Source organism: Thalassophryne amazonica, chromosome 14, assembly GCF_902500255.1.
Source record: "Thalassophryne amazonica chromosome 14, fThaAma1.1, whole genome shotgun sequence".
Classification (NCBI taxonomy): Eukaryota; Metazoa; Chordata; class Actinopteri; order Batrachoidiformes; family Batrachoididae; genus Thalassophryne; species Thalassophryne amazonica.
Window position 1 is genome coordinate 41,584,083 of NC_047116.1, and position 20,021 is coordinate 41,604,103.

At 40.5% G+C, this 20,021-nt stretch overlaps 1 protein-coding gene across 2 annotated transcripts in view; it reads left to right on the forward strand.

The window, feature by feature from the left end:
• The window catches only part of LOC117524414 (dehydrogenase/reductase SDR family member on chromosome X-like), a 59,280-nt gene that overhangs the window by 31,771 nt on the left and 7,488 nt on the right, over positions 1-20,021 (forward strand). For both annotated transcript variants that reach the window (XR_004564765.1, XM_034186186.1), the window contains exons 4-5: positions 15,671-15,772; positions 18,600-18,807. Coding sequence is in view for 1 of the 2 variants with exons in the window: in XM_034186186.1 (XP_034042077.1) it covers positions 15,671-15,772; positions 18,600-18,807 (310 nt within the window). In the remaining variant the exon portion in view is untranslated. The remainder of the gene's footprint in view (positions 1-15,670; positions 15,773-18,599; positions 18,808-20,021) is intronic.

Sequence of the window (20,021 nt, forward strand, 5' to 3'; positions counted from 1 at the left end):
TCTTCTCATTCCTGACCTCTGTCTTCCTGTTACTCCTCCTCCACCTGAGTGAGGAATTATACAGTCTGTTGGTCCTGCACTTGGGAAGGAGCAGTCTGTGGCTGAAGAGGCTCCTCTGGTTGCTGATGACTATGTGCAGAGGGTGACTGACATCGTCCATAATGTCCATAATTGTTCACATTAGGAAATTATGTTTGTGCAATAGTTGTGTGTTGGGGAGGGGTGGGGGGCAGCACGGTGACTTCGTAGTTAGCACTGTTGCCTCACAGCAAAAAGGTTGTGGGATCGCGTCCCACTTGGGACCTTTCTGTGTGGAGTTTGCATGTCCTCCCTGTGTTTGCGTGGGTTCCCTCCGGGTGCTCTGGCTTCCTCCTGCATCCAAAGACATACATGTTAGGTGGATTGGAAACTTTAAATCGTCCATAGGTGTGCGTGTGGGTGTGAATGTGTTTGTTTGTCTGTATGTGGCCCTGCAACAGAGTGGCATCCTGCCCAGGGTGTACTCTACCTCATGCCCTATGACTGCTGGGATAGCTCCCCCTTCCCTCATTACCCTAAATGTAGTAAGCAGGTATAGAAGGAATGGGCTGGAATGGGAAGGAATGGCGCTCGATTCCACACAGCGCTGTTCCTTCCCGTTTAATCCCAAATAGCATGTTGTGAAGCGTCATAGTAAGTTCTTGATTCACAGGGATCGCAATACATTTTTTGCCCTACTTGCACTGGCGCTAGTAACAAAAAAATTACTTGCACCAAAAAAAAGTTACTTGCACAACCAAAAGTCAGTCTTATATCAACCTTAAAACTCCTCCTCTGATGTGTCAGACTCTTCCTTTCTGGAGAGAGTTTGAGGGGAGAGCAGCAGCAGCAGCGGCAGACAGTTTTTTTTTTTCATGTGCACGCGCGAACGAATCGTCCGTAAAGATTATTTTATTCATTAACTACACAGATGTATAATAAAAAAAAGTGACTGGTTTATAACACAATTATGACAGAGTTTGAGGGGAGAGAGATCAAGGAACCTCAGCGGCAGACAGTTTTTTTTTTCACGTGCGCGCGCAAGGAATTGTCCATGAAGATAATTTTATTAACTACACAGATGTGTAATAAAACAAATGGTGACTGGTTTATAACACAATGACGACAGAGTTTGAGGGGAGAGAGCGAGGAACTGCAGCAGCAGCCAGTTTTTTTTTCTTTTCTTTGTTTACATGTGCACATGCGAACAGGACAGGAGGTCCTCAAACTGGAGCTCCTGCAGCTCCAATTATTTGCTGCAGCTCCTGGCCAAGGGTGCAGCTCCTTTCTTTCGTTTTTAAGCAGGTTGCCAGGTCTGCACTTTATAAGACAGCCTATTAGGAGGTAAGATGGATTAAGCAGTTTCATCCCATTTTCGTGCTTTTTTTTTTTGGATTGTGGGCCATCATAGTAAAATGGCGTCCTATGGAATAGCCCTGTAAGGGTCTATAGTGTGCACAGTATGTGCCTATAATTTAACATGGGGAAACATCACTCTCTTCCCATGGAATGATGAAGTGGGGAAGAGAGATTTACCTGCCTTCTGCAGCAGGCCGCGGGGGCATTGAATAACATGCCATTGTATCTGATCGATAAATGCAAGTATGGCGATTTTGCATAGTTGAACAGTGAAGTTGACTCTCCAAATTTAGTATTATAGATGGCCATATTTTGCTGTCTTTGTGATTCTATCCCAGTAGAATTAACCATGTGTTGCTCAAAACTATCAAAAATCAGCTCCTATTGCACACCAGTTTTACTTTGATAAAGGACCCACATTCCATTTCTCCACCTCCGACCAGACCCCAAATACTGTAATTCATTTACATTACGGACCAACTCCTTGTTCTGTTTGTCATTGAGAGAGACCATCAGTTTTCAGTTAAAACTCCAGCTGTAGTGTATTTATTGTCTTTCCTGGTTTTTAAAGAGAAATTCACCTGAAAAGTCCTCAGTAGATTGTTGAGCTTGCTTCTTTATGCAATTGTTAATCATATGTAGAAAGTGCTCCCTGTGGAGGACAATATGATCAGACAATTCCAATGCTAGTAGGTGCTAATGTTTCCAAGTCTCATAGATTATGACCATAGTTTTATCCAGTAGTTATTGATCAAGTTTATATGAGCTTTTTCCATTGTCAATCATTCTGATGAATAACTAATTATTAGGGACCACAGAAAAGCAGCTATTGAGGGCCTTCCAGCATCTTGGACTCCTCATTTGTTCTGGTTATTTGCTTCCTCATCATGCTCAAACAACTTCATCCGAATCACGTCACACCGTTGTTCGAGTCTGCGTCTCCACTTGGTTTTAGCAGCTCCAGCTGGAGTGAAGAAATTAACTTAAAAACAACAACAAAAAGCCTAGTAACAATTTCCACACAGTATATTGAGTAAATTCGACAAATTTATCTTTGTCAAATTTTCAAAACTGCTTTAAAAGTTTTTCTCATGTTACAACAGATTGCCCAAACACTGTACAGGGATGCCTTACATTCAGTTTCTTTCTTTTTATCAAGCAACAACATTTGTACAAAAGGGAATTGAACTACCAACTCTTCATTGTGTTTTTACACCCAACAGATTAGGCAGGAGCACTTCAGTTTTGCCAAAAGAGGTTTTACACTTATCTTATTCAAGTCCTTGTTGACTTCAGCTGACTGTGGCTCAGATGGTTGACTCAGAAACTCATTAGTTGATGGATTAGTGGTTTAGTTCCATCTTCTGTGTCCAAATTTCCTTGAGCAATGGAAAAGAGAAGAATATAGTTACTGTGGATGTGATGCATCACTGTATATTGTTTTGAGAATCTGTTGCAAGATGATGAGCTGCTGCTTATTTCTTCCTTTTATTATGTTTGGATCAGTTATGAAGCGGTTTACTGGCAAAAATAAGAGAATATACACAGTTAGTTATAATTTCTATGTGGAAATTATTGCCAAACGTGTGTGTGTGTGTGTGTGTGTGTGTGTGTGTGTGTGCGCGCATTTCACCCTACATTTTTTTCAGTGTTTCCATCCAAAAACAAAGCCATCAGGGAACAAAACATCGCTGATCCTTCTTTAACAAACACCCCTCTGTGGTCTGCAGATGAGACATTACAAGCTTGTGTGTGTTTTACAGGCACTTGCCAGTGCCAAGGGTTTGACTGAATTGGCAGGAACAAAAGCATAGTGGGACTCGGGGGATTTGACTTGGGTCACAAGCCTCAAGTTTTTGCATCCAGATTCCTCAAACACTAGTCAACATGAGTGCTTGTTTGTGCCAAACATGAGCAGTGTCCGGAACAGCCTGCCAATGTTTTCACCAATTTACAATTTGAAGCCTTTAAAACTGATGTAAATGATGAACTATACAAACAGTAGTATTCTCAAGCTTTGGCAATGTTGTGACAACAAGGCTCAACACATTTCACCAATCTTGGTTGTAACACCTGTCTATTAGTATATGCAGTTAAAACAAAATACTAATTTAGCAACTTTTTAAAATCAAATTAAAGACAGCACATGGCTAGGAAGTAAGCACTCTTGCCTCACAGCAAAGAAGGTCCTTTGTTTGCTTCCGACCTAGTCCTTTCTGTGTGGTGTTTGCATGTTCTTCTCAAGTTTGCATGAGATTCCTCCGGGTGCTCTGATGTCCTCCCATTTCCAAAGACATCCAGTTTAGGTGACATGGAAACTTTAAATGGACTGTGGTTGTGATGTGAATGTGTTTGTAAGTGTCAGCCGTGTGACAGACTGGCAGTCTGTCCAGGTTGAACCCTGCCTTTTGCCCAGTGAGTGCTGTGATAGGCTCAAGCGCACCCCTGTTACCCTTAAAGTGTAGGTGACTTGATATGTAATGTTTTTTTTTTTTTGAGTATTTCACACTAAAATTAAAAATAGTTTGAAAGTGATCCTTTCCTGTGCGCAGTTACTGAAGAGATAAATATTCAGATTTTGAACTGCATGCCAATAAAAACCAGGAACCTCCGGGCGAGTCCCAACATTGGAGAAGAAGGAGGAAGTGGCATCAGCACCAGAATCATTATCTTAATAGTCCCATTCTGTGTTTTGAACTCTGCCAATATCATCACTGTTGTGGACTGAAGGTTTTCCTCCAAGGTTTGGTCTCCCTCATTGTCATCTGAATAAATAAGGCTCAAAACCATAAGGCTGTGCCCCCGCAGTTTCTTCAAAAACACCTTCAGACTGGACATAAAAAAAAAAAAAAAAAAGCTCCACACTAGAAAAAAAAAATCGTCCGAAAACAGCTCGAACTCCGCTCTGTTTACAGTTGATTTCGGCTTGAATCAGCAGGTCCTGTCCTGATGACGTAGCAGTAATATGGCCGTGGCTGAGGGCTGAAATAGAGCGCAGGCTTCAGACATCTGTTGTTTATCCTTCACCCGCGCACTTACCGACTTTTATTATTCAGGATTTTTTTTTAAAATCATTTCATCATGTTTAGCGATAATTTGTGCACATTTTTTGGTGTCACCTACACTTTAATTGTAATAAGCGGGTCCAGAACATGAATGAATGAATATCAAATTTGAAGGCAGCTATATCAGTCAATCAGTGTTGATTAAATCATCAACTTGAATGACATAGAATCATAACTGCATGATTAATTATCATCCTACGTAAATTATTATTATTATTATATGATTAATTGTCATCCTACATAAATTATTATTATTATTATTTTATTATTATTGTCATTATTGGAGCTCGGTGGTCTGCAAGATTCATTTATTTATTTATTTGGTAAATGGTATCTGAAAAAGTTTAAGAAACGCTGATCTATACAAAATGCAATTTTAAAGTAATCGATACATCAACGTGAATCCATGGACACTGAATCCATCTAAAAGCACTGTGATTGGGTCAACGGCTTGGTTTTTAACATTATAAATCAGTTGAGTTGATGTTTTTTTTCACTGCTCTTTGCACATCTTCAGACTGTTGTAAAAGCTAAAAGGTCCACAGAGGCTCTTGCTAGATTGGTCGCAGGAACAATGACTTTGTAAGGTGAAACAAAACATGTCCGATAATGGTCCGCAGTATAAAGGACACGTACCCTTTTGAACGTCACGCTCACTTTACAAGTTGTTAATACAGTCATACCACTTCAGTCGAGGAGCAATGTGCCATGCTATTTATGCTAAGTACAGAACGTAAGAAAGTTATTTCAGCTTCTTGCGTGTGCCTAGGGTCACCACATGGATCCGATATGGCTAGTTATGCTGTGCTAACAGAGTAAAAACAACTGGCTTCTTCTTCTGGGTTTCTTCCATGCTGCATGTTCTGCTAACATATGTGGTGTTGCCCCCAGTGTTAAACAAAAGGTGAGCAGATGTAGCACCAGTGTGCCGTACACACTAGTAAAAACCTGAGGAAGCTCCCTGGCCCTGTCAGCCCTCCTCAGGACTGCAAAAGAGGAGACAGACAAGGGAATGAGCTCAGAATTGTTGTGTGGGCCGCCAGAAGAAGGGGTACTGCTGGCCTACCACCAGAGGGCGCAGCCGCCTCACAGGAGCAGCCAGGGTGACAGCTGTCAGGCATCACCTGCAACAGCTGTTACCAATCATCTGATCGGCAGGAGTATATCAGCAGGACAACGTCTCCACCTCTTTGCCGAGATATCGTTTCTACCGAGAAGGTAATAATCTCAGCTGACTGCTTGACAGTAACTTTTGTGATTTTTGTGAGTGATTGCAGAACTTTCCAACGAGAGGTGGAGGCAGCTTACCTGCCGTTCGGATTCCTGGGTGCGAACGCACCCTCCTTTAATTGTTCTTTATTCCTCGCCAGCAGTACCAGGTCCGACACGCGGAGGCAGTGGCCACCTGGGAATTCGGGACTTGGCGGCTCCAGTATTCCCGGGGTCTGGTGGCGGAGGAAACCGTGTGGTTCCGGTTCTACTTTGGAGAGGCGTCTCCTATCTTCGAGCCTGCCCACACGACACCTGTGTGAATTTGACTTTGTCCATTATTGTAATCTGTTGTACTTGTTGTGCATATTCACAACAGTAAAGTGTGTTATTTGACCTACTCCATTGTCCGTTCATTTGCGCCCCCTGTTGTGGGTCCGTGTACTTACACTTTCACAACAAGAATCAGAAGTGGAAAAAGTCACCCTTTCATATCCCCCTCTCCCACACACATTTAGATTTCAAGTCCAGTCCAGGAGCATACAGTGGCATCGCATATCACTGCATCCACCACACGAGTGTTCATGTGTTGTACTGTAAAGGTGATGATGCACATGATTGGGGGAAACCTAAATTGTGTATAAAACCAATTTATTAATCGCTGTCCAACCTTTATTGAGGTTGCACACAGTGACTATTTGCTGGGAAATAAAAAATGTCACCATGGCATTCTTGATTTTTGTTTTTTTAATCCATGATTTATGCTAATTACTGATTTACTTGAGTACCCCATCCCCAACCCTCTATGCACATTGTTCACATTAATGTGCCACAGATATTATATAAATATTTTCATCATGAAACTTGAAAGCTTGTCCACATCTTTTAATTTTGCTCCAAAATGGAACTCTCAAACAGAACACAATTTGTAGTTACAAAGAAAAGAAATCAGCCAGTAGCCATAACAAAAAAGTCTACAGTTATATTCTTTCCTTAGTTTTGGCCTTTGCACTGAAACTCAATGACGGAAATATATATTATTTAGCTCTATATTACTAAGACTATCCCCACCTCAATTACATTTGCCATATTCTCCGGACTAGATGTCACACTTGCATAGTTGTCACATCTGTCCAAGAATGCATTGTGAAAAGGATAAAAAAACAAACATGTAAGTCACACGACTCTATCACATTTGTTTTTTTAATGTTGTGCTACTGCTATATGTAGCAAAAGTAATTTAGTCACTGCATTATTTATTTATTATGCAAGCACCACTTTAGCGATCACATGCTAATGGGGTAATTAACTTCTCTGAAGGGGTGGGTAATAGAACGAAATTGAATACATGAGTATATTAACCCTGTCACCTGCAAAACATGCAGGGCAGGTGTTCTCCAGGAGCAGGGTTGGAGACCCTGCTGTACAATATTGAAACAAACTATTCTGCCAGTGAGAAATAAATTCAGTGAATAATTTAATGCCGTTTCACAGTGGAAGCTCTCAACAGCTGTGTTCACCCTGCCATCTGATAACAGCGTCATGATGAACAACCTTTTAAAAACACGATTAATGTACATAGTAATGCTATGTTCAGTTGTTCTTTCTGCAGAGAGGACAACTCTGCGCCACCTGGAGAGAAATAACATGAGAAGTGTAGCAGTATGGTTGAAGTAAGGACCTTAGATTGAAGGACTTTTGTGTCCAAAGACCATTTAATGGTCATGTTTGCTTTCATTTGCATGCTAAATAAACTACAGTGCCTTGTAAAAGTGTTTGGCCCCTTGGTATATCACACATTTTAATTTGGTTATGCCATTTCAAATTCAAAAAGTAAAATAGGCTCCTCCTATAGACTTGCATCTCAGATGTACCTTCTGGCAATTTGTAGCTAAACGTTCAGGTCTTCTTTTTAAGAAAATTCTTCTCTATACCACTTCATCATGAAGCTGTGTAACGGATTATCTCTAAGGGTGCTTATTTTTGATGATTACTTTATTCAAAATTTTATAATAGGCAAATGTTTTGGATTTGCATTTTCCTGCTTTGCATGCCCGCAGATTTCTGTTGAAAAGGCGAGTTGTACTTGTTCATTAAAAAGTTCCCATCGTAAACTTTCCAGTGATCTTTTGTAATTGGTTTCTAATTGCAACTGAATTTTTAATAATCAGTTTGGAAACCAATATAATTGAATTGAATTGAATCTGGGCTCCATGATTTGAATTGGACTTGACTCAGGAGATCAGAGACAATATCCAAACTTAATCCTGCTGTGATTTGATTTTAATGAGTCCAACCTACATTATCAAGGGCACAGTGTTTGAGGGTAGAGATGTGGTTGTAGAGCAGAGAAAGCTTGGCTTTCTCGACCCTGGGATTTTAATTGATGGCTGGCAGCCACAGGGCCACGCCCGATCGATGGTATTTTACTCCCAATGGGCTTTCAAGAGGTGACTCGGCTTGACTTCGAGTGAGCTCAGTTGAGACAAAACTGACAGAAAAGACACACAAACACACACATATACTGTACCTGAAACTATTGCACTTAGGCAGATCTACATGTACACATTTACTCACTAACACATATCAATCAAAGTCTTCGAACACAGTGACTGACACACCTTCGGTCTTTCTTATTCGTTTCAGTTTTTCTTTCAGCCGCTGTCACTCACTGGCACACATTGAAACCCTCAGCAGGAGATGAATGGCATGGCTTGGAGATAAACCTACTATCAGGACTTCATCAGGGACAGCTGCATTTTCATGTGTCACAGCTGCCTTTTTCTCTGTCAGTTTTATTCGTTGTCCTTCGTCCTCCATGTCTTTTTGTTCTCGTATTTAAACCTCTACATGTGAGTGGTGTTTTATGGTGGAGCGATTACATTTTATTTTAACTTGTAAATCAGATTTTCAAACAGCAGGATTTTTCATTTCAGTGACGTTGAAAGGCCCATCCTCACTTTCACAGATACAGTAGTGTTCAGAATAATAGTAGTGCAATGTGACTAAAAAGATTAATCCAGGTTTTGAGTATATTTCTTATTGTTACATGGGAAACAAGGTACCAGTAGATTCAGTATATTCTCACAAATCCAACAAGACAAAGCATTCATGATATGCACACTCTTAAGGCTATGAAATTGGGCTATTAGTAAAAAAAAAAGTAGAAAATGGGGTGTTCACAATAATAGTAGCATCTGCTGTTGATGCTACAAACTCAAAACTATTATGTTCAAACTGCTTTTTTAGCAATCCCGTGAATCACTAAACTAGTATTTAGTTGTATAACCACAGTTTTTCATGATTTCTTCACATCTGCGAGGCATTAATTTTGTTGGTTTGGAACCAAGATTTTGTTTGTTTACTAGTGTGCTTGGGGTCATTGTCTTGTTGAAACACCCATTTCAAGGGCATGTCCTCTTCAGCATAAGGCAACATGACCTCTTCAAGTATTTTGACATATCCAAACTGATCCATGATACCTGGTATGCGATATATAGGCCCAACACCATAGTAGGAGAAACATGCCCATATCATGATGCTTGCACCACCATGCTTCACTGTCTTCACTGTGAACTGTGGCTTGAATTCAGAGTTTGGGGGTCGTCTCACAGACTGTCTGTGGCCCTTGGACCCAAAAAGAACAGTTTTACTCTCATCAGTCCACAAAATATTCCTCCATTTCTCTTTAGGCCAGTTGATGTGTTCTTTGGCAAATTGTAACCTCTTCTGCACGTCTTTTATTTAACAGAGGGACTTTGCGGGGGATTGTTGCAAATAAATTAGCTTCACACAGGCGTCTTCTAACTGTCACAGCACTTACAGGTAACTCCAGACTGTCTTTGATCATCCTGGAGCTGATCAATGGGTGAGCCTTTGCCATTCTGGTTATTCTTCTATCCATTTTGATGGTTGTTTTCCATTTTCTTCCACATGTCTCTGTTTTTTTTGTCCATTTTAAAGCATTGGAGACCATTGTAGATGAACAGCTTATAATTTTTTGCCCCTGCGTATAAGTTTTCCCCTCTCCAATTAACTTTTTAATCAAACTAAGCTGTTCTTCTGAACAATGTCTTGTCATCCCATTTTCCTCAGGCTTTCAAAGAGAAAAGCATGTTCAACAGGTGCTGGCTTCATCTTACATAGGGGACACCTGATTCACACCTGTTTGTTCCACAAAACTGATGAACTCACTGATTGAATGCCACACTACTATTAATGTGAACACCCCCTTTTATACTTTTTTTTACTAATAGCCCAATTTCATAGCCTTAAGAGTGTGCATATCATGAATGCTTGGTCTTGTTGGATTTTTGAGAATTTATTGTATCTACTGGTACCTTGTTTCCCATGTAACAATAAGAAAGATACTCAAAACCTGTATTAATCTTTTTAGTCACATAGCACTACTATTATTCTGAACACTACTGTACATGTGCTGAATCGCAGAGAAAGAGGGATAAAAACAAATTCACACAGGGACCCAGTCCACCAACCTCTAAAAAAAAAAAAAAACCTTAAAAATGGTTACATTTTACAAGGGAAAAAAAAAAGCAGATCAAATCAGAAAGCCACATCCCATCGCCATTTCAGCAACATGTCAAGAGTTTGGCCTGACTTTGGCTGAGCTCCTGACACCGGGAAAGATCCAAAACTTGTAAAGACATGAAAAAAAAAAATTACCCAGGAAAACAGAAAGGGATATACTAAATTTAACAATCTGCGTGATGGCGCAGTGACATTGTGCCATTGCTTAGGGAAAGCCCTGGACTGTTATAAACTCAAAAGTACTTTTTATCCGATTACTTAATTAATCATCAGAATAATTGACAATACTCGATTACTAAAATAATTGATAGCTGCAGGCCCAGTTGTGATTTTCTTTGGGAGTGATGAGAATGGACAGGATTAGGAATGAACATATCAGAGGGACAGCGAAATTGAGATGGTTTGGACATGTACAGAGGCGTGACCCAGGGTATATAGGAAGAAGGATGCTGAGGATGGAGCCACTGGGCAGGAGGAGAAGAGGGAGGCCAAAGAGGAGGTTTATGGATGTGCTGAGGGAGGACATGCAGGTGGTTGGTGTGACAGAGGAAGATACAGAGGACAGGGTGAGATGGAAATGATTGATATGCTGTGGCGACCCCTAACGGGAGCAGCCAAAGGCAGAAGATCTGTCTTAAATCCTTCACTTGCCTTTGCCATCTCAATGAATAAAATCTGGTTTCATGCTTGGTCACTCCTTCTTTTTCCTCTTCTTTGTTTCATCAGACAGTGTCATCTTTGGTTTCTTTGCTGGCTCAGCCATAACGTCTGCACCAAAGATAAGTGTAGAATAACAAGCTAACTTCCTCAGTTAGCTTAAGCCGCGATGCCGGCTGAACTCAGGGTTTCCATGTATCGAGTTGCCAATAAGCAAATGCAGCTTCAAAAACAAGCGCATAATGACCTCAACATTAACATGTTAACATCCTTAAACTGATCACCACTCTGAGTTTGAAAAAGCAAAAATTATTTATTTTAAAAAATAATATTATCACATGCATGTAGAATGGAGGGCTGAAAAGCAGTAAAGCACCTGAGCCCTCAAGAGGAACATGTAATAGGCATATTTTGTTGATAAAATACATCAGAACCAAGCAACCATATTTTTAAATGCTGTACAAGCCTAACTGCCACCTGTGACATTTTTTTTTCATGCAATAACACACAGACATACACACACACACACAAAACAGAATCCCAAAGTCATGTATGATAAGCGGACATGGCTGAAGTCCACTGGTCTGGTGTGTGACATGCCATAAACTTTACACATAAAGTATTTGCACAGTTTGCAGTTCCCGCGAGAAGTGTTCCTGCCTGACACACCAGACTTCTATAGTCGTGTGCGAGACGTTTCAGTGACCCTGTGGCAATGGCAGTGATGTCGTTCTCCCTTTTGTAAGTTGGTTTACAATTAAAAGAATGTAGAAGCCATTATTTTAAAGGTAAAAGTTTATCATATTGCTTTAAAGAAGGAATGGCATATTTAGAAACGTCTTTGTGTACCTTTTAATACAATGCATTAAAGTCAGTTTTGTCAAACTGTTGACAAGTAGTTTAATTGTGCATTTATGGAGAGTGCTTTGTTTGTGTAGCCCAGAACCTGGGCGAGATAAGTGGCTGAGAAAATGGATTAATGAATGAGCAACTTTTCACTGACCACTGTGAACAGCTACAAGGGGCATCTAGAAGCATATTAAATAATAATATAAGCATTAGTGGGGTCAGCCACAGATCATTGCTGAGTTACTTAAGAGTACTTGCATATTGGAAAATCCCTGCCAAGTGTCTTGCAAGGGATTGTTTTTTTCTGAATGTAATAGACTATGGCCCAAATCTTTAAAGGACCTGGATTTAGTTTGAGTCTGAAAAGTAGCTGAATAGACATGAAAATATGATAGCTAATATATTTTATCTGTCTAGTACATTAAAATGTGCACAAATACTCATTAAAAATGATGAAATGTTGATATTTAAAGAAATCCTGAACAATAAAAATCAATGATAAGTGCACAGGTGAAGGATAAACAACAGTTGTCTGAAGCCTGCGCTCTATTTCAGCCTTCAGCCGCAGCCATATTGTTGCTACTTCATCTGGAGAACGGCACCTGATGATTCAAGTCCAAATGAATTGTAAACACAATTAATTGTAAACACAGTTGAGCTGTTTTCAGAGCTTTTTTTTTAAGTCCAGTCTGAAGGTGTTTCTGAAGAAGCTGTGGGGGACACAGCCTTAAGCCTTTTTCACACCAGGCGTGACGTGACGCCTGGTGTGTCACTCTGCTTTCGCTGCGAAAATTCGCCCCAGTGCGTCATCAAATAGGAGGAGCTTTCATTCTGCTCGTCGGCTCCGGTTGTCAGTCAAGTTAACATGCCAGACCTTGGTCACACAGAGCGAGTTTGCTGTGCTCTTAATTGTTGTGGAAAGCTGACAAACGTTGCCAGTGGCACCATTCCTGGGTTCACAACATCCTCATGTGACGTTCCCAATTTGGGGAGTATCATTATTTGCTGCAGGAGCTGCGTCTGGATGACGGCCGCTTTCAGCGATTCATCCACCTCTTCAGGACCCAGTTTGAGGACCTCCTGTCCCCTTCACACGCGCACATGTAAACAATAAAAAAAAAAAACTGTCCGCTGCTGCTGCTGCGGTGCTGCTGTTCGCTCTAAGTCATAATTGTGTTTAGAAACCAGTCACCATTTGTTTTATTATACATCTGTGTAGTTAATAAATAAAATAATCTTCACGGACGATTCTCTTGCGTGCACGTGAAACAAAAACTGTGTCCGCTGCTGCTGCTGTGGGGCTGTTGCTCACTTTTCCCGCAAAAACAATGTCATAATTGTGAAATAAAGGACAAAAGGGACATACAGTAGTGTTCAGGATAATAGTAGTGCTATGTGACTAAAAAGATTAATCCAGGTTTTGAGTATATTTCTTATTGTTACATGGGAAACAAGGTACCAGCAGATTCAGTAGATTCTCACAAATCCAACAAGACCAAGCATTCATGATATGCACACTCTTAAGGCTATGAAATTGGGCTATTAGTAAAAAAAAAAAGTACAAAAGGGGGTGTTCACAATAATAGTAGTGTGGCATTCAGTCAGTGAGTTTGTCAGTTTTGTGGAACAAACAGGTGTGAATCAGGTGTCCCCTATTTAAGGATGAAGCCAGCACCTGTTGAACATGCTTTTCTCTTTGAAAGCCTGAGGAAAATGGGACGTTCAAGACATTGTTCAGAAGAACAGTGTAGTTTGATTAAAAAGTTGATTGCAGAGGGGAATACTTATACGCAGGTGCAAAAAATTAAAGGCTGTTCATCTACAATGGTCTGCTAAAATGGACAAAAAAACCAGAGACGTGTGGAAGAAAAGGAAAAACAACCATAAAAATGGATAGACGAATAACCAGAATGGCAAAGGCTCACCCATTGATCAGCTCCAGGATGATCAAAGACAGTCTGGAGTTACCTGTAAGTGCTGTGCCAGTTAGAAGACGCCTGTGTGAAGCTAATTTATTTGCAAGAATCCCCCGCAAAGTCCCTCTGTTAAATAAAAGACATGTGCAGAAGAGGTTACAATTTGCCAAAGAACACATCAACTGGCCTAAAGAGAAATGGAGGAATATTTTGTGGACTGATGAGAGTAAAATTGTTCTTTTTGGGTCCAAGGGCCGCAGACAGTTTGTGAGACGACCCCCAAACTCTGAATTCAAGCCACAGTTCACAGTGAAGACTGTGAAGCATGGTGGTGCAAGCATCATGATATGGGCATGTTTCTCCTACTATGGTGTTGGGCCTATATATCGCATACCAGGTATCATGGATCAGTTTGGACATGTCAAAATACTTGAAGAGGTCATGTTGCCCTATGCTGAAGAGGACATGCCCTTGAAATGGGTGTTTCACCAAGACAATGACCCCAAGCACACTAGTAACCGAGCAAAATCTTGGTTACAATCCAACAAAATTAATGCCTTGCAGATGTGAAGAAATCATGAAAAACTGTGGTTATACAACTAAATACTGGTTTAGTGATTCACAGGATTGCTAAAAAAAGCAGTTTGAACATAATAGTTTTGAGTTTGTAGCGTCAACAGCAGATGCTACTATTATTGTGAACACCCCCTTTTCTACTTTTTTTTTTTTACTAATAGCCCAATTTCATAGCCTTAAGAGTGTGCATATCATGAATGCTTGGTCTTGTTGGATTTGTGAGAATCTACTGAATCTACTGGTACCTTGTTTCCCATGTAACAATAAGAAATATACTCAAAACCTGGATTAATCTTTTTAGTCACATAGCACTACTATTATTCTGAACACTACTGTAAGTCCTGCTCACAGGCTGGCTGCCAGAGACAGAACATGTTCACATCCAACTCAGTCAAGCTCCAGACATCTCCACGTCACTACATATCCAGTCCCTGATTGGTCATCGCAGCGAGACAAGACGAAAAAGTTGAGATTTTTCAATTTGGGGAGGAGGGCAACGTGACGCGATATTGCGCCACAAACGCGCCAATCACTCAAAATCCCTTCCTTCGCGTTGCTTCATTCGCATCCATCACATCGCGTTGCGTGGCTTGGTGCCACAACGCGTCCTTCCATAGGGATTACATGGTAACCTGTCGCCGCTGTCGCTCGCGTCACACCCAGTGTGAACGCGGCTTTATGGTTTTGAGCCTTATTTTGATGACAATCAGGGAGACTAAAACTTGGAGGAAAACCTTCAGTCTGACAACAATGAAAAAATTGACAGAGTTCAGAACACAGAATGTGATTATGAATTAAATAAATAAATAAACAATGCAGGCGATTTCGGCATGCGGGTGGAGGTGATAAACAGTTTTTTTGCCAGCTCTTTGGTCATAATCAACTGATTAAAAAAATTAGTATGTTTTACTATGTGTGACAGAGAAACAAAATGATGAGGACGTGTGAATTTTTTTTTCTTAAAAATAGGTACATACATTTCAAATCTGAAAAATGACACGAGGGACTGAAAATGTCAGCTATTTTTTAAATAAATATTGTTTCTGTGACACAGTGCAGCACTAACATTTGTGTACTGTGTATACACAATGCAGAAGTTTGTTGTATTTCTACCTGCCCAAAGTAATTTCGGTGTACATGTATACACAGATATTGGTACCCACACTTCCACACTGGTAATTGCTTCTGGTCATTGCGTTCCTACCTGTGCCTTGTCATGCTTTCCACCTGATACGACGGTGTGTTAAGCTTTGATGGAGCTCAGGAAGATGTATTGGTCTGATATAAGGTGTAGCAACAGAAGCGAGTAGCACCTCTGATATAATAGTGCAAAAATCAGCTGAGCTCATTGGAAGAGAGGATTAATACACTCTTTGATGTGTTTCCAACAAAATGATGACCAAAAATAATCTGCTGACAGTGGCTCTGATCTGTGTGTGCTTGTGTGTCTGTGTGTGTATCTGTCCATTCCAGTGGAGTTCAACAAACTGGATCTAGCCTCTTTGCAGTCTATCCGACAGTTTGTCAAAAACTTCAAGAGGCGCAGCCTACCACTAAACATTCTGATCAATAATGGTGAGTGCTTGATATGTGTGCTTGTGCTATTATAGTAATAATTACGCCATTTTTTTTTCTTATTATTAGAAAACAGTTGTAGCCCTCCTGAAAAGTTCTGTTGTAGTTACATTAAATCTCTTAACTGAAACTTTGCATTGTATTTAATGTGGAAATTGTTCCAGGACAAAGCATAATGTGCTCTTCTGTGCCATCAGAGCAGGACTTTTCTCAGAAGTTGACATGTTGATCCCTCACCTGCACGAGTTGGCCATTTAAGTGATTTTGTTCTCTGTCATTGTCATTACTGTTTTGTTTCTCTTGTTGATTTTGATGACACTTTTCACATCCTTTCAGTCCCTCCGAACCATCAATCGTCTGCTGGTGTCTTCATAAAAATGGCACTGGGTTACTGGGGCAACAACATTGCATATCAGCATTGTTCCAAAATTATATTAGCTACTTTATGATTGCATGACAACCTGCATAGTTTTGTGTCATGCATTATTATGAACGGCAATTGTTTGATCTCTTGAACAATATGTTCATCAAAGTTCATTAATTCTAAAACATTATTTGCCCTGGCAGCATTCTGTAGTCTATTTTCACAATTGTCACTCTGCGCAGACAGAATGAGTGTATATAATTACTCAGAGTAAAAGCTGATTTGTACTTTTCACTCAATTTATAAACTGTCACTGTACATCACAGTGTGATGAACTTTGTGGTTGGAAGTAGTCATTGTGATTTTTTTCCCCAGCCCTTTAGCTAGCTGTGTACTCCAGTCAACAGTTTGTTGAAGAGAAAACAACTTGGTTTCAATAGACTGCTGAAAGAAGTGTCCCTCATTCTGATAACCAAAGTAGGACTAGACAAACTGATGGACCATTATAAGGGGTCTGACACCTTTGTGTATGACTCCACCTTAGGAACTACTCTTGAAAGATGATGTTCTGGGCCTTTTTTGGGGCTTAACATGTGAATAGCAGAGGTGACAATTAGGCAGATGAGGAGGCACATGCATTGTTGGCTTTCTTCTCGATATGCTAGGCCCCGCCAGGATTAGAGTCCTTGAGGAGGAATGCTAATAGCTACATTTCACCTGAAACTGTAGCAAAATTATTGAATCACTGTATATGTAGCTATATGAGCCCAGTGGATCTTCAATACAATGGCGACACAACACCTGAGAAGCCCAATTTTTCCATTCCTGAAAATGGTGACATCTGTGAAGTAGTGAAAACTGACCTATGGTTTTTTCTTATTATGACAGTTTGATAGCTGCACCAACCTTGTACTGATTGGCCAAGAGTGGATCAGCATCAATATGCCACACTTTTCTTTGTTCTAGATACATGTTCAGCATTAGGAAGCATGGTGGCTTAGTGATTAGCACTGTTGCCTCACAGCAAGAAGGTCATGGGATCGTTTCCACCTGGACCTTTCTGTGTGGAGGTTGCATGCTCTCCCCGTATTTGGGTTCCTTCCGGGTGCGATGGCTTCCTTCCGGCTCCAAAGACCTGCAGGTTTAGGTGAATTGGTGACCGTAGGTATCCTGTCCAGGGTATACTCCACCTCACCCTATGACTGCTAGTATAGGGTCCAGCCCCCACTCCCTTCTCCCGTGACACTTGATTGGAGTAAGCAGGTGTAGAAAATGAATGAATGTTCAGTAATATTAATCCATCATTGCACATGACAGAACAACTACAACAAAAAGTGGATTACAATGCCAAGAAATATTCTCATTAGTGATCCATGTCAACCACAGAGATGCAGAAAAGATGGTGACATCATGGAGGAATCTCAGAGGAGGCGTAGACGATTTCCCATGAATGGCGAAACTGAGTCCAGTCACGTCAAAAGAAGCAGATCCATGAACATTTTTCCAGTCTGATCGGACAACCCTTCTATAACCTAACTTGCATGACGTATATAGTGACATTGCCATACCCACTTTCTTTGTTTTATTTATTGTTTGTACACATTACTAACGTGTGTCTATGACCAAAATGTAACACTTAGTACAACTTTTGTATGCCCTGTCAAAATGGCAGCCATCCATCCATTTTCTAAAACCACTTATTCCATTTAAGGGTCAGAGGGAGCTGGAATTTATCTCAGCGGTCAATGGACACGCAACCCACGCAAACATGGTAAAAACATGCAAACTCCACACAGAAAGGACCAAGTCAGAATCAAACCAAAGACCTTCTTGCTGTGAGGCAACAGTGCCTAAAACACTAGATTAGATTAGACAGAACTTTAATAATCCCTTGGGAAGACTCCCTTAGGGAAATTGAGGTTCCAGCAGCATTGTATAGCAGCACACAGGGTAAGAAGCACACAAAAGTATCAAAAGTGAAAGTAAAACAAAACCAATTTGTAAATATCAATATAAATACACAAACATAAATACCAGACATACTAATCCCTACTGGTTTACTGACTACTACTGCCCCCCCCTCTTCCCATCCTCTGTCTTTCTGTTACTTCTCCCCCTGAGTGAGGAGATGTACAGTCTGAATGCACAATGGCAGCCAGAGGGTGACAAATATGAGTATTTCAAAGTATTTCATGGCCATTTTGCTCCACCCACACCATATTTCAAGTGATGACGGCTATGCACAAACAGCCCCGACCTACCCCATTATTTCCATCAAGATTTATCAAAAAATGTCATGGGGCCCCACTCATTGGCCAAAATCCTGAGATTGTGACTATTATTTTACTTCAGCATACTGAAACAGCAGCCAGTAAAACATCCTGTGAGAATGTTGCAGCAGCACTATTATTGTCTACCACCAAAGCTGTACAGTATAAATTACATAAAATGTGTGTTTGTTAGCAGGTGTCATGCTGGTTCCAGAGGGTCATACTGAGGATGGATTCGAGCAGCACTTTGGTGTGAACTACCTTGGCCACTTCCTGTTGACCTGGTTGCTCTTGGACAAGCTGAAGGATTGTGGAAAACATGATTCCTTTTCCCGTGTGGTCAGCGTGTCCTCCTCAGCCCACCGCATTGGAAAGATAAGACTAGATGATTTAAATAGCAGGTAGGCATACATACAGTAGTGTTCAGAATAATAGTAGTGCTATGTGACTAAAAAGATTAATCCAGGTTTTGAGTATATTTCTTATTGTTACATTGGAAACAAGGTACCAGTAGATTCAGTAGATTCTCACAAATCCAACAAGACCAAGCATTCATGATATGCACACTCTTAAGGCTATGAAATTGGGCTATTAGTAAAAAAAAGTAGAAAAGGGGTGTTCACAATAATAGTAGTATCTGCTGTTGACGCTACAAACTCAAAACTATTATGTTCAAACTGCTTTTTTAGCAATCCTGTGAATCACTAAACTAGCATTTAGTTGTATAACCACAGTTTTTCATGATTTCTTCACATCTGCGAGGCATTAATTTTGTTGGTTTGGAACTAAGATTTTGCTCATTTACTAGTGTGCTTGGGGTCATTGTCTTGTTGAAACACCCATTTCAAGGGCATGTCCTCTTCAGCATAAGGCAACATGTCCTCTTCAAGTATTTTGACATATCCAAACTGATCCATGATACCTGGTATGTGATATATAGGCCCAACACCATAGTAGGAGAAACATGCCCATATCATGATGCTTGCACCACCATGCTTCACTGTCTTCACTGTGAACTGTGGCTTGAATTCAGAGTTTGGGGGTCGTCTCACAAACTGTCTGCGGCCCTTGGACCCAAAAAGAACAATTTTACTCTCATCAGTCCACAAAATATTCCTCCATTTCTCTTTAGGCCAGTTGATGTGTTCTTTGGCAAATTGTAACCTCTTCTGCACATGTCTTTTATTTAACAGAGGGACTTTGCGGGGGATTCTTGCAAATAAATTAGCTTCACACAGGCGTCTTCTGTCACAACACTTACAGGTAACTCCAGACTGTCTTTGATCATCCTGGAGCTGATCAATGGGTGAGCCTTTGCCATTCTGGTTATTATTCTATCCATTTTGATGGTTGTTTTCCGTTTTCTTCCACATGTCTCTGGTTTTTTGTCAATTTTAAAGCATTGGAGATCATTTTAGATGAACAGCCTCTAATTTTTTGCACCTGCGTATAAGTTTTCCCCTCTCCAATCAACTTTTTAATCAAACTACACTGTTCTTCTGAACAATATCTTGAACGTCCCATTTTCCTCAGGCTTTCAAAGAGAAAAGCATGTTCAACAGGTGCTGGCTTCATCCTTAAATAGGGGACACCTGATTCACACCTGTTTGTTCCA